Source organism: Equus caballus, chromosome 31 (assembly GCF_041296265.1).
Source record: "Equus caballus isolate H_3958 breed thoroughbred chromosome 31, TB-T2T, whole genome shotgun sequence".
Taxonomy (NCBI): domain Eukaryota; kingdom Metazoa; phylum Chordata; class Mammalia; order Perissodactyla; family Equidae; genus Equus; species Equus caballus.
Genome location: NC_091714.1, coordinates 19261540 through 19273942, shown reverse-complemented (window position 1 = coordinate 19273942; position 12403 = coordinate 19261540). Strand labels below are relative to the sequence as shown.

The following is a 12403-nucleotide window of genomic DNA, read 5'->3' as shown; positions in this document are numbered from 1 at the left end:
GTATATGCAAGAAGCAGTACTCACTGTAGGTATGAAGGATATGAATATTTGTGTCTGTGACATGCTGTTTTGTGATCTAATATATTCAAAGTTGATATTTCCCTGTGCTATAATGTTATGTCCACAGTAAGGTAACATTAGTTCTTGTTAAAGTAATGAATACATTCCATTAAATGATGATAATGGCCACCATTTGGTGAGTACACTCTGTATAATTTTAGTTGTCACCACGGTTCCACAAGCTAAAGGAGATGGGTCTCTGCCCTTTACAGAGAAGGATGTTGAGAGGTGTAGTGGCTGTCCTCAGATCCTGGCAAGTGATGGCGGCGGCGGCGGTGTGTGAACTGGCTTGGAAGGAGAGGCCTCAGAAGTTCCTGGGGCACCTCAGTAACAACAACAACAAGACAAAAAAGATGCCCCTCCAGGCCTCTTGGGCGCCCGAGCTACAGCGAGCCTGCAGCAGGGCCGGGTGTGACACCCGCGGGAGGGGGAACGGCTCGCTCTGAAATCTGTGTTCTTGCCACACTGCTGTCTCTTGATTATATAGAAGCATATCTGTCCTTTAAAATTTAATTTTAAACTTTTCGTTGTTATGAAGGAATGATTTACTATGAGTTTTTTCCCCACTCCATAGGGCGTTTTTAGTGTTAGGGTCCATCAGGGCAGGCTGCAGCTGCGTCATAGGACAACCTTGTCCAGAGGGAAAGGGAAGAAATCAGTAGTAACGTTGAGAAAAATCACTCCTCTGAGCCTCAGAATTATCGTCTGTAAAATATGGATAATAACTACCTTTCAGAATCAGCTGTGAGGATTGAGTACATTTATGTATTTAAGACAGTGCCTGAAACTTAGTAGAGAGTAAGCGGTTCTTATTATTACATTAAGTAAATATAGTTATCATTTTAGCTGGACATAAGGTGAATATATTAATATTAATGTCATAAAAAAGAACACTTTTGTCTGGAACGCAGTGCCATACATACTGTAAGAATAAAACCTTTCTTGGCCTCCCTGTAACTGACTTTCTGGATTTACAGATAGTTTTCATTCTCTGTGAATAAAGCGTTGATGGCCACAGCATACTGAAGTTTCAAGACCAGTACATTATTTCCCAGGAGGCCCAAATTAGTAGAGAGAGCTGTTTACTTATTATTTACTAACTAAGAATCAGTTTTGTGTATTCCCAAATCTGTTTATGCCTGTTATATTTGATATCATAATCAAATAATTCATTTTAATAATATATAAACTGCTGAAATATGAATGCAAGTCGAGAGGTATAATAATCTGAGATGAGTGCTTTGGAAAGACTTCATGAAGGTCAGTCGCTTAAAATTTCCCCTCTGATGCTGTGTGGGTGAGATAACAGTAGACAACTGGAAAAATCCCACTGTGAATTCTGCACCTAGATTGCATTGGCAGTATCTTTAAAGTTCTGTTAAAAAAATTAAACTGGAAATCTTATACGTAGGTAGTTATGGTTATGTTTTATGCAAGAAAAACAGCTCTGAACTCTATTTAATAGATCCATACTTAAAATGTCTTTGGCTAATATCAAGAGATTAACAAAATTGTATATGTTTTGTGATAAAATAATATGTAAGGTAAATACAATTTTTATGATTCTCCACAATATCTTGTATTTTTTTATTAACATAGTTATCAGTTCTGTTCTGATCAGATAGGAGAAGTTTTACTCCATTCACATAAAATGGGAATTACGGACTGTGCTAATTGGTGCCAGAAAGAATACTTTAACTGCAATGATTAGAATTAAACTCCCTTTACTGCGTAGCAGGTGTCTGACGTAGGACGTGGATGAACAGAGGCCTGGGCATTTCTTTCTTTGGCCTGAAGGGGTGTAATTTGGCTCTACCGAGCGCTGGTCCTAGCATTGTGGGATCTTGCTTCCTGTAGTTGCATTTGAGCAATTGATGGAGCAAAAAATACTACCGCTGCTGCTGCTAATAATAGTAATTGCAGGTGTTTAAAAAGTAGGATACTATCAGTGAAACATGCTCAATTAGTCTATTAGTTTATAAAATAATAGAGTTAATTGCTAGTAATAAATGAAAAAAATCCATTGGAAATAAATATCACCTGGAAAGAGTTCTAGAAATCCAAAGGAAAAAATGCGTAGAAAATAGGAATTTAACCTATGGTGCAATTATTTTTAGTTAAGAAGAACCCTAAGACAGGTACTAATAGAATACAGAGTCACACACCTGAATGTGGGTTTGTTTAAAAAGGACTGTAATTTTATTAAATCCTGTTGAATTTTATTTCTAGATTTAGCCTTCTATTTTCTATTAATATTTAACTAATGAAAAGCAGATTAGTACAGCACCATGTTAAAACACCTAACTCCTAATTTCAAGTTTGTGAAGGTAAAAAGCATCTAACAGCCCGTAGTGAGTTCTATAAGTATTCAGGTGCGTTTTGTTTTGTTCTTTACTAGCATACTTTATTAATTAAGAGTATAGGCTCTTGAGCCAGAATGCTTATTCAAATTCCGTCTCTGCTGCTTTCTAGCTGGGTGACTTGGGGCAAGTTACTTAATTTCTCTGTGCTTCAGTTCCCTTATGTGTTCATATAGCGGGAATAATGTATTCTTCATGGGTTATGAGGATTAAATAACTTAATATGTATAACATGTTTAATATAATGCCTAATACATAGAAAATGCTGTGTTTGCTTATTATATGTAGATTTGTAGAAATTTGCTTATTCATCTGTAATCAAGTCTCTTGATATATTCATTGGTGATAAGACATCAAGCCACACTTAGAAACATAGTTATGTGTTTCTTCATTACATTTTTAGCCTACACTATTTAAAAATGACTCTACAGGAATGAAAAATGCCAGTAAAAAGGTTATCGTTTCGAAAAGCAGTATTCCACAATGACGCTTGTCTACTTTTCAGATTTGCTGACTTGGGCAGAATCAGATGCTGGACAGATCAACTACCTCTTCTCCTCTTTTTATTTTAAGTGAAAGAAAAAAAATTGGGCCAGAGTAAAGTGTATTAACTGTATATTACCTTGGTTTTGAATGTTGCTGTTTTTAATACTTCATTTTTCTTTTTCTAGAAGGAACAGTTGTCTCATTTCTTTTAGACCTGTGGTGTCTGAGCTTTGTGATTATCAGCAGAAACTAGCTGGTTAGATTGACGTGTAATAAACCTACCTCTAAATGTCAACATCAGTAAATAGCCTGTGTTGAAATATTTGTGTAATATATAACTTATCAATTTGCATAAAAAGCCCACACATACCGTAAACTCCTTAATGGAATTAATGACAGCTTTGGTCGTCCAGGAGTAGAGTGTTATTGTCAGCATGAGAGTGGAGCTGCGGTAATCCAGCTCCAGTTCCTGATTAATGAGGTTAGTGAATTGCTTTAATCTCTCCTACTTATGTGTGGAGTAGGGCCACATCTTGTCTTTGAGAAATCTTGCGTGCATTCATGTTTAAATATTTGAACAAAAATGAATCTCAGGCCAGAGATAGTAATTTAGGGCATCGTCATGGACAGTTGCATAAATAATGGAAGATGTTTCTCAGAAACAGTGTTGCACATAGAATGGTGTAGGGTAAATCTTTTTTTGGTACAAGGTGCTGCATTTACATTTTATTTCAGGGATATTGAAAGTTAAGTAACATATAAAAATCTAAATTAAAATTTTTTTTAAACATTGAGTTTATTATAAGTAACAAAATATACTTCTCTAATGAGTCGTTTTGAAATATAAACAGGAAACTAAAATCCATTAGAAAGTGGTTAGTGTCCAAAGAGTTCTGTGTCCTTTACTGGTTGAAGTAATTGATGATGCCTTCCTTTGTTGATAAAGTATAAAGTATGGAAGGAGCTAGAGGAAACACCATTTTATCAGCAGAGGAAACAATGTGTTTGCAGGTTTCGTAAAAGCCTTAGGAGCTCTGAGAACAGATGTTCACTGCAAGTGGCAACAGGCAGGAAAAGCTGGTCATGGAAGGAGGAAGGACGTCCCTCCAGAAAAGGCTCTGCTCTTCTTAGATGGGAGGATAGTTTGTGGACATTCTTTTTGCCCCTAAGTCGTGGGGATTCATGGAATTAATTCTTAATATATATGAGAGAAAAAATACTTGATACCTCTGGCTTTTCATAGTTTTCTTCATATCAGAGGATTTAAGAGGAATCGTGGGTGTAAAGAGCTGAAGATGATAATGTAAAAAATTCAGTAAAATTATGATCCAAATAATATATAATTGTATAGATTTTTCAGGATCAGAGGAAGTATTTTTAAAAAAAACTTCTGTGTAGAACTGTGGCCTTTGTGTATAACCGTATATTAAGCATTGTAAAGTGTTAAAGTACAAAAAAAATCACAATATAGAAAGTTGTTGAACCTGTGTGTAAAGACTCATTGTTTTTCCTGTTTTTACAAATTTTTTATTATGAAGTAGACTCACAGTAAGTTTCAAGATAGAGAGGTCCTGTGTACCCTTCTTCCGATGATAGCATTTTGTATGACAGTAGTACAATGTCAGACCTGGAGAATGACGTCAGCACAATACTCTGTTAACTAGACTGCAGACCTTATTTAGATTTACCAGTTTCTACAAGCACTCATTTTGTGTGTGTGTGTGTGTGTGTGTGTGTGTGTGTATGCAGTGTCCTGCAGTTTCATCACATCTATAGATTCGCCACAAACAAGACACATATCAGCTCCATCACTGTAAATGAATTTCCTCAGGCTGACCCTTTATAATTACACCCCCTCCTGCTCTCAGCCCCTAATCCCCGGCAACCACTGAGCTGCTCTCCATCTCGATACTGGTGTTAAGATTATCTTTTTACAGCAGTACGTGAGCCTATGTAAATAACATTGCAAATTGATAACTGATACCCCTAAATTTTAAAAATCTTAAATAATTTATGCTGCTGTTACTCATGTTATAGAAATTCTTTTCTCTTCAGTAGGATTCATCATAGAGTTCTTTGATGTGACTATTTTGTCTTACATGCTTAAGTGTTACATTTTAAATACTTTAAAACGGTGTTGCTATTTTAAAAAATGCATAGCAAAACATGAGTATTTAAATGGGGGTGGCTGTGGAAATCTGACAGTTGGGAGTAGCTGTGTCCCTTCAGTTCAGGGAAATCACATGTAGGTAAAGAAGCCACCATGGGAGGGGTCACCTATTGTTGCCATTTTGGCTCTACGTCTCCTCTTACTTGAGATTTTAAGATGGGGCAAACATCTTGAGAAAGAAGACGGCGTGGTCTGAAACACTTGTGGAAAGAAGAATGAAGAGTACAAACCTTTAATGCTCTGAGTCTTTTGAGTTTCTCTGGTTTAGAGTGATACAGATAAGAGGATGCTTTCTAGTGAAAGGGAGGGTGTGGACTTTATGTAGGAGCTACACAATAGAGTTTCGAAGGTGGAAAGGACTTCCAGAGAACGTTTAATGTAAATTTTGTCTTCAAAGCTATTGGAATCCTCTTGGATAAATGAGAAACTCTTATTTTAAAAGGATATTTTAAGATTTCTCATAGTAACTGAAAGGATTGGAATGGCAAATCCATTTTGAAATTAACATAAATTCTTCATGTTGCATCTTTTGTCTTATTCTCTCAGTGTAGATGAAGGATATCTGACTGCTTTGAGGAAAAACGTTCATATATCCTAATAAATCAACCTTAGTCTAGAGATTCTTAATCCTGTCATACATCAGAATCACCTCTGGATATTAAAAAAAGTACTCCTGCACAAGTCCTTCCTCTGAAAATTCTGATTCTCTGGGGTGAGGCTGAGCCCCTGCGTGGTTCTCACATGTTCCCAGAGATGTTCTTCTCCATACTTGATAGTATTTAATAGTATCAGATGTTTTAACTTTCTAAACTAGTCATATTTTTCAACCCTTTGGACATTGAAGTTACAGAGTGCTGAATGCTATCTTTATTTTCCGTATTATTCTAGTGGTAGAATTAGGTTTGGGGCCTAGTACGTTCGTAAGGATTTGTGTTAAGCCAAATAAAATGGGAAGGTTTCTTCACAGCATATCTTGCTCTTTTAGTCAAGGAAGTGTGTACAGTAGTGACCAAGAAACATACAGTCCGACCTCTAATTTTACATAGCTAGTTATCAGCTATAATATCCAACTAGATCCTAGTATAGTTGTAGTTTATAAGATACTAAATTAGACTTTAAATTATTGAAGAAGTTAAAACCTTTTTTACACACAGACACACAAGACACTCTTTTACATCTCTTTAGACTTTGGGTGAGGCAAATGTTTCTCAAAACTAAATTTATTGGCATAAAGTTCTGAAATTTGGGGTGGAGTTTTTTGGCAGCTGTTTAGTAGCTTTAATGTTTATAAAATGTGTTCTGTATAAAATATCTTACACTCTGTTTTTAAGGGAGCTCTTGTCAGTGCCTTGGCTGACGACACCTTACATTTGTGGAATTTACGTCAAAAGAGACCTGCCATACTACATTCACTTAAATTTTGCAGAGAAAGGTAAGAACTCATTCAGTTATCCTATATATAGGATATTTGCTATTCTGTTTTGAAACATTTTCTTTGAACTTTATTCTTTGATTTTATTTTTTGTGATGGACTTTATGAATAATCTAAAAAGTAATTCAAAACTTCAAAAGTTACGCAGTAAAAAGCAAGTTTCCTGCATTTCCGTACCCATCTTCCTCTCCAGAGGCAACCACATAAGCTTCTTTTGTGTCCTCATGGAAATAATTGCAGTCTGTATATATAAGCAAAAATCTCTATAAAGCTCCCTTTTTTTCATAAAAGGGAATGCATTGTGTATTATTTCTGTAACTTGTGTTCATTTAACCCTATATCTGATAGATTGTTTCATATTGGCACGTTTAAATCTTCCTTAGTAATTTTCATAACTGCGTGATATTCCATTGCCTGGGAGGGCTATAATTTATTCACTCAGTCTTCAGCAGTGCACATTTATATCGTCTTAAGTCTGCTCCTCATTCTGCTCTGTTGTGATATTATCTTACGTATGTCTTTGTCCGCTTACACAAATCTGCGAGAGAAATTTGTAGAAGAGGAACAGCTTGGTCACAGAAATCTGTTATATGACTTAGGAGTTTTGTGCTTTGATTGGAGAGGCCTTTTTCACCCCAATTTTATTAAATATTCTCTTTTTTTATAATATTCTCAAAGTTGCTTTTTTAATGCTTAATCTTTGATTCACGTGGAAGTTATTTTGGTATGAAATATGAGTAAAGAATATAGTCCCTACTCCCCCGCATTGCTTGTGGGATATATTTTTTATTTGTATATGTAAATATGTATGTGTATGTGTGTGTGTATAGATGTATGTGAGTATATGAGTGTGTACATATATATGTGTGTGTGTGTGTGTGTGTCAAGGTTAAGGAATCTGGGTCTAGATAGTATCTAAATGCAGTGGAGTTAGTGTCTTCAGGCCATGACCATGTGCAAGGCTCAGGCTGTGTTCCTGCTTTGATAAGTGTCAATCTGTTCAGGTTATATAAACAGGTCAGTCTGTGAGTCTGGGCTTCTGCCCACAATGGCCCTCTGAGTATGCAAGCTAAAGAGGTTGCTGGGAACATAGCAGTTCAGACTTCTCTAGCCAACACCAGGGCATGCCTGCATTGTATGGGGGACAGAGACCAGAGCTGGCAGGGGTCAGTAGCAAAGTTTGCTATTGGGCTGTATCTTGTATGGGAAAAATAAAGTCATCTAAGTGGCTTTAGTTGAATCACGGTTCTCCTAGGAGAAGGGCAGAGGTGAAGGAGGAGTTAATGGAAGAAGGGAGGGGTGAGATCAGGGAAGAAGAGCAAGCAAAAAGTCAGGGTTTAGTTCTTTTCTACCTGTTGGGACGAGGGCCAGCCCCTTGACTTGCTGGGCAGAGTTCCTCAGTCAGCTTGCCAGTGGGATCTCAGGAGGAGCCCTCTGTCAGCCTCATTGCCATAGAGCAGGTGGAGATAGTGATGGGCGTCTGGGTTCCAGTACATGTCCTCTTGGTGTCAGCCTCACACCACCTGCTGGAAGTGGAAATGTGGATCTGGCTGAGTAGTTGTCAACCTGGTGTGATTTTATCCCCTAGGAAGTGTTTGACAGTGTCTGGAGACATTTTTTTGTTGTCATAATTAGAGGAGGAGGGTGAGCAGTGCTCCTGGCATCTAGTGGATACAGGCCGAGGATGCTGCCAAGTGTTATGCGACGCACAAGACAGTCCCCCATAACGAAAAATTAGCTGGTCCAAAATATCGGTAGTGTCAGAGTTAAGAAACCCTGGACTCTAGCACATTAAATGATTTTATTTGGTCAGAGTAGCGCTGTAGAAGTTCTCTTAAACCACCACCCACTGCAGGGGTCCTGCCAGGATGTAGAATTCCAGGAGAAGGATACCTCGGACACCTTATTTTCCTGTGGTATCTTCGTATTCCTCACCGGAACACAGTAATTTGGCAGTGTGTGGTCCAAGTTCACATATACTGCAGGTTATCATGGTAAATCTTCATGGAGAAAGGATCAAACCTCGAGGAATCCCAGAGGCAGGAGTTGATGATGGTCAGATATGGAGTGAGTCTCCTCTGTAGTACTTCTGACGATAGTCTCCCAGAAGTTCTGGTAAAGGTGGGTGAGGAACAGTAAGCTAGTCTATAAGGTGCCTTTGTGTGAAGTACAAGTAAAGTCGCCCTTCTTGGTGGCTGCAGCCTCACAGAGTCCACCACCCCCTCCTTGGTTGGGTGCTGTTAGGTAGGGCACAACCTGCACGATTGTCCGCAGTGGGTCCTAAAAGTTACAAGTGAAATGAACTGATGAAGTTCCTAGTTTTGAGTTCTGTCCTATCCCCATTTAGTTGATAGAAAATCACAGACAGCTGATTATGTGCCAGCTGAGTGCTGGCTGCTGAGCATGCATTTGTAAACAAGACCCGGCTGACCACCAGAAACTCCCGGGGTCCGTTCAAAGCTCAGCTGCCCTTGGGCCTTCATTAGGCGACAGTAACTGAACTGTAGCGTGAGCACCTGGTCCTTCAGTGTCTCCTTTGGATGAAGTCCTCTGGGATGGCTACAAACTTGGATGGCAGCTGGTGGAATGCCCAGAAATGGGCGTGGGGCCTCATGGATGACCCTTGTTATATTCTCTCCAGACTAAAGTTCAGACTTCTTCAAATGGCAGCAGGGAGAGGGGTGGCATTTGGGAGGAGCTTAGTTTTCCTCAGCACCTGGCTGCAGGTTCAGAGGGAAAGTGGAGTGAGGCTTTCCCCCAGCTCTGGGACCCTGCCCACGGCAGCAAGGCTGGTTCTGCCTCTCACCCTGAGCTCTGTGTCGTTCAGGAGTTCCCATGTGCCCTGTACTCTGTACCCTGATGGAAGCTTTCTGTTGGCATGGCTGCCCAGGCAGGCAGAGGGACAAAATCCTGTCCTTCTCATTTGTAGGAATCCATCCTTTTCTTTCTACAACTGCTTTCCATTCAGTGATTATATCTGTAGCAGTCAGGATAGCCTGAGTTATGCTGTGGTAACAAACACTCTCAAAATCTTAATGACTTAGTCTAGCAACAGTTTATTTTTGCTAATGCTATATGTCCTCTGTGGGTTTGCTGGAACTCTTCCTTTTCATTATCGTCTTTATTCCAGAATCCTGGCTAAGGAACAGCCAGTCTTTACAATATTGCCGGTCACCATAGTAGAGAATCACTGCTCTGCGTATTCTCTACATAGTAGAGAATGTGGCGGCGCACATGTTGGCCCTTCAAGTTTCTGCCTGGAAGTGATACATCTTTCTCTGCTCTCGTTTCCCGGGCCAGAGCAAGCCACATGGCCAGCCCTAGTTTCAGTCGTATAACCAGGAAGAGGGAAAGCTGGACTGTTTGTGAATATTTAATACTGACGCCCCGACTGCTGCTTATTTTTGCTGTCGCCATTGCGGTACAGTAAGCAGTAGCCTGGTCAGTGTTGCCCTCCGTCCTCAGGCGGTTGGCACTAACTTAATAGTTGAGTTACTGTTTCACTTTTATGCTATTTGCACTTATATTTCTGAAAGTAGGAAAGGTAAGAAAAATATAAAAAGTTTATACAGGGTAATTCATTACATTCCGAACCATTGTTAAATAATTTAAACTTAGGTTTTATTCCCTCATTTTCATAAGTGGTCAAATTTTCTTATTTTAGTGGAAATTTATATAAATGTAATTATCTGTAGTGATTTAAATTGTATTTTTTCATAATGTGGATTTTTTCTAGTTTTAATTTTTTTAATTGTGCTAAAATAAAAATAAAATTTACTATTTTAACCATTTTTAAGTGTACATATAGTTCAGTTATGTTAGGTACATTCACATTGTGTGCAACCACATAATGTGGGTATTTTGATATGATTTCACTTTATGCTGTTTAAGAAAAAATAGATAAATTGGAGTCTCAAGTCTTGGTTTCGCTATGAACTTGGGTGTATTACTTTACTGCCTTGTGTGTGGGTTTCCTAATTTGTCATGTTGGCTGCTGAGCTTGCATTTGGAAACAAGACAGACTGGGACCTTGCCGTTAGGATCTTAGTCAAAGTTAAGACAAGCTTAGCTTCCCAGATGCCCAATAAAATGACATTTGTTTGTGTTAAATAAATATGTATCTCAGTTTCCATAGAATGATTCTGAGTTGGGGGATAACATAAACTTGTGAATGCCCTCGTGGTTAGCAGCCACTTTCTACTCATTGTCAAGTTTAGTCCTTCCCAGTGTTGGTTACTTACCTTCAGATATGATTTTCTCTATCACCTGGGGAGCAGTACACCATAGTGGTTCTGAGTGCAGACCCTGGAACCAAACTGCCTGAGCTGGGTCTTAGTTCATAGCCCTGTCACTTATTAACTGTGTCAGTTTGTTATCTGTAAAATGGATCATTATTAAAAAACCCTAAGATTCATATTTTAAAGTTAATATGTATAAAATAAGTAGTATGTATAAAGCACTTAAAACAGTATTTAGTACATAGAAATCACCTATATAGCTGTTTTTTTTTTAATATATTGGATTTACTTAAGGTAATAATTTTGTAACTGGAAATATCTGCATTAACTAAACCAGAGATTTGTCTTAGGCGGTTCTTTATAGAAACAACTAATTGAAAAAGGAAAATCATTAGAGCCGATGACGTTAACTATATCAAATCTATTTAAATTGTAGACAGTTCTGAGCTTGAAGTTAACAGTAGCTACCCCTCTTCCACTTCCAACATACAGTTCTACTTTTTGAGACATGATAAGTGCAGGCCATTTTTAGGGAGTAAGACAGTGCATCTTGAAGAGTGTTTATATTCATAGGTAGGGGAATGTATTGGCTTGCTAGAGTTGCCATAAGAAGTACCACAGACCAGGTGGCTTAGACAACAGAAGCTGATTTTCTCACAGTTCTGGAGGCTAGACGTCCGAGATCAAGGTGCCGGCTGGGTTGGTTTCTTCTGCTGTCTGTTCTTGGCTTATAGACGAGCATCCTATCCCTCCCTCTCTCTTCACGTGGTCTTCCCTCTGTGTGTGTCTGTGTCCCCATTTCCTCCTCTTACGAGCGCATCAGTCATATTGGATTAGGGCCCACCCGTGTGACCTTACTTTATCTAAATTACTTCTTTAAAGATCCCATCTCCAAAAAGAGTTACATTCTGAGGCATTGGGGTTAGGACTTCAACGTATGAATTTGAGGTGGGGGGACGACGACACAGTTCAGTCCCTAACAGAGAAGTAGGTTAAAACCAACCAGGATACAAGATAGAAATTTTTTTAAAAATCACCAAACAGAAGAAAAAGTAAACATAATTTGAAAGTTGAAGAAACAAGGTTTTAAATATCTTCCTTGGCTGGCATGCAGTTCACTGTGCCGGTTGCCAGGTCCCTCTTCAGTTAGGGATTCGTCTGTCATACAGTTTTACCGTAAGAATGAATTTGCCAGTGGTAGTAGCTACAGCGTCTGAATCCCCTGCTACATGAAGGGAGTTGGTAGTAGCAGTGTGTCATAGTGGAGAACCTCAGAGGTGGTGTGGCTTTTAATGCCCCATCCCCTGTTATGGATTGCATTGTATTCCCCAAAAAGATACTTTGAAGTGCTAACACCCGGTACCTGTGAAGGTAACCTTATTTGGAAGTAGGATCTTTGCAGATGTGAGCAAGTCAATATGAGGCTAAGGTGGGCCTTAATCCCATATGACCACGGTCCTTATAAGAAGAGGAGAAGAGGCCCAGACACACAGGATAACACCATGTGATGGTGGAGGGAGAGACTGGAGTGACGCATCTGCAAGTCAGGGAATGCTGAGGAGAGCTGGCGATCCCAGAAGCTGGGAGGGAGGCATGGAACACGCTCTCCCCTGGAGCCTTGAGAGAGAAACGGCCCTGCTGACGCCTTGATGTCTGG

The 12403-nt window shown here is 39.0% G+C and overlaps 1 protein-coding gene across 5 annotated transcripts in view; it reads left to right on the top strand.

Moving 5' to 3' along the window:
* Positions 1-12403, top strand: part of STXBP5 (syntaxin binding protein 5) — a 166717-nt gene that overhangs the window by 25226 nt on the left and 129088 nt on the right. For all 5 annotated transcript variants that reach the window (XR_011434477.1, XR_002805193.2, XM_023632926.2 and 2 more), the window contains exons 3-4: positions 3306-3387; positions 6408-6508. Coding sequence is in view for 3 of the 5 variants with exons in the window: in XM_023632926.2 (XP_023488694.2) it covers positions 3306-3387; positions 6408-6508 (183 nt within the window). In the remaining 2 variants the exon portion in view is untranslated. The remainder of the gene's footprint in view (positions 1-3305; positions 3388-6407; positions 6509-12403) is intronic.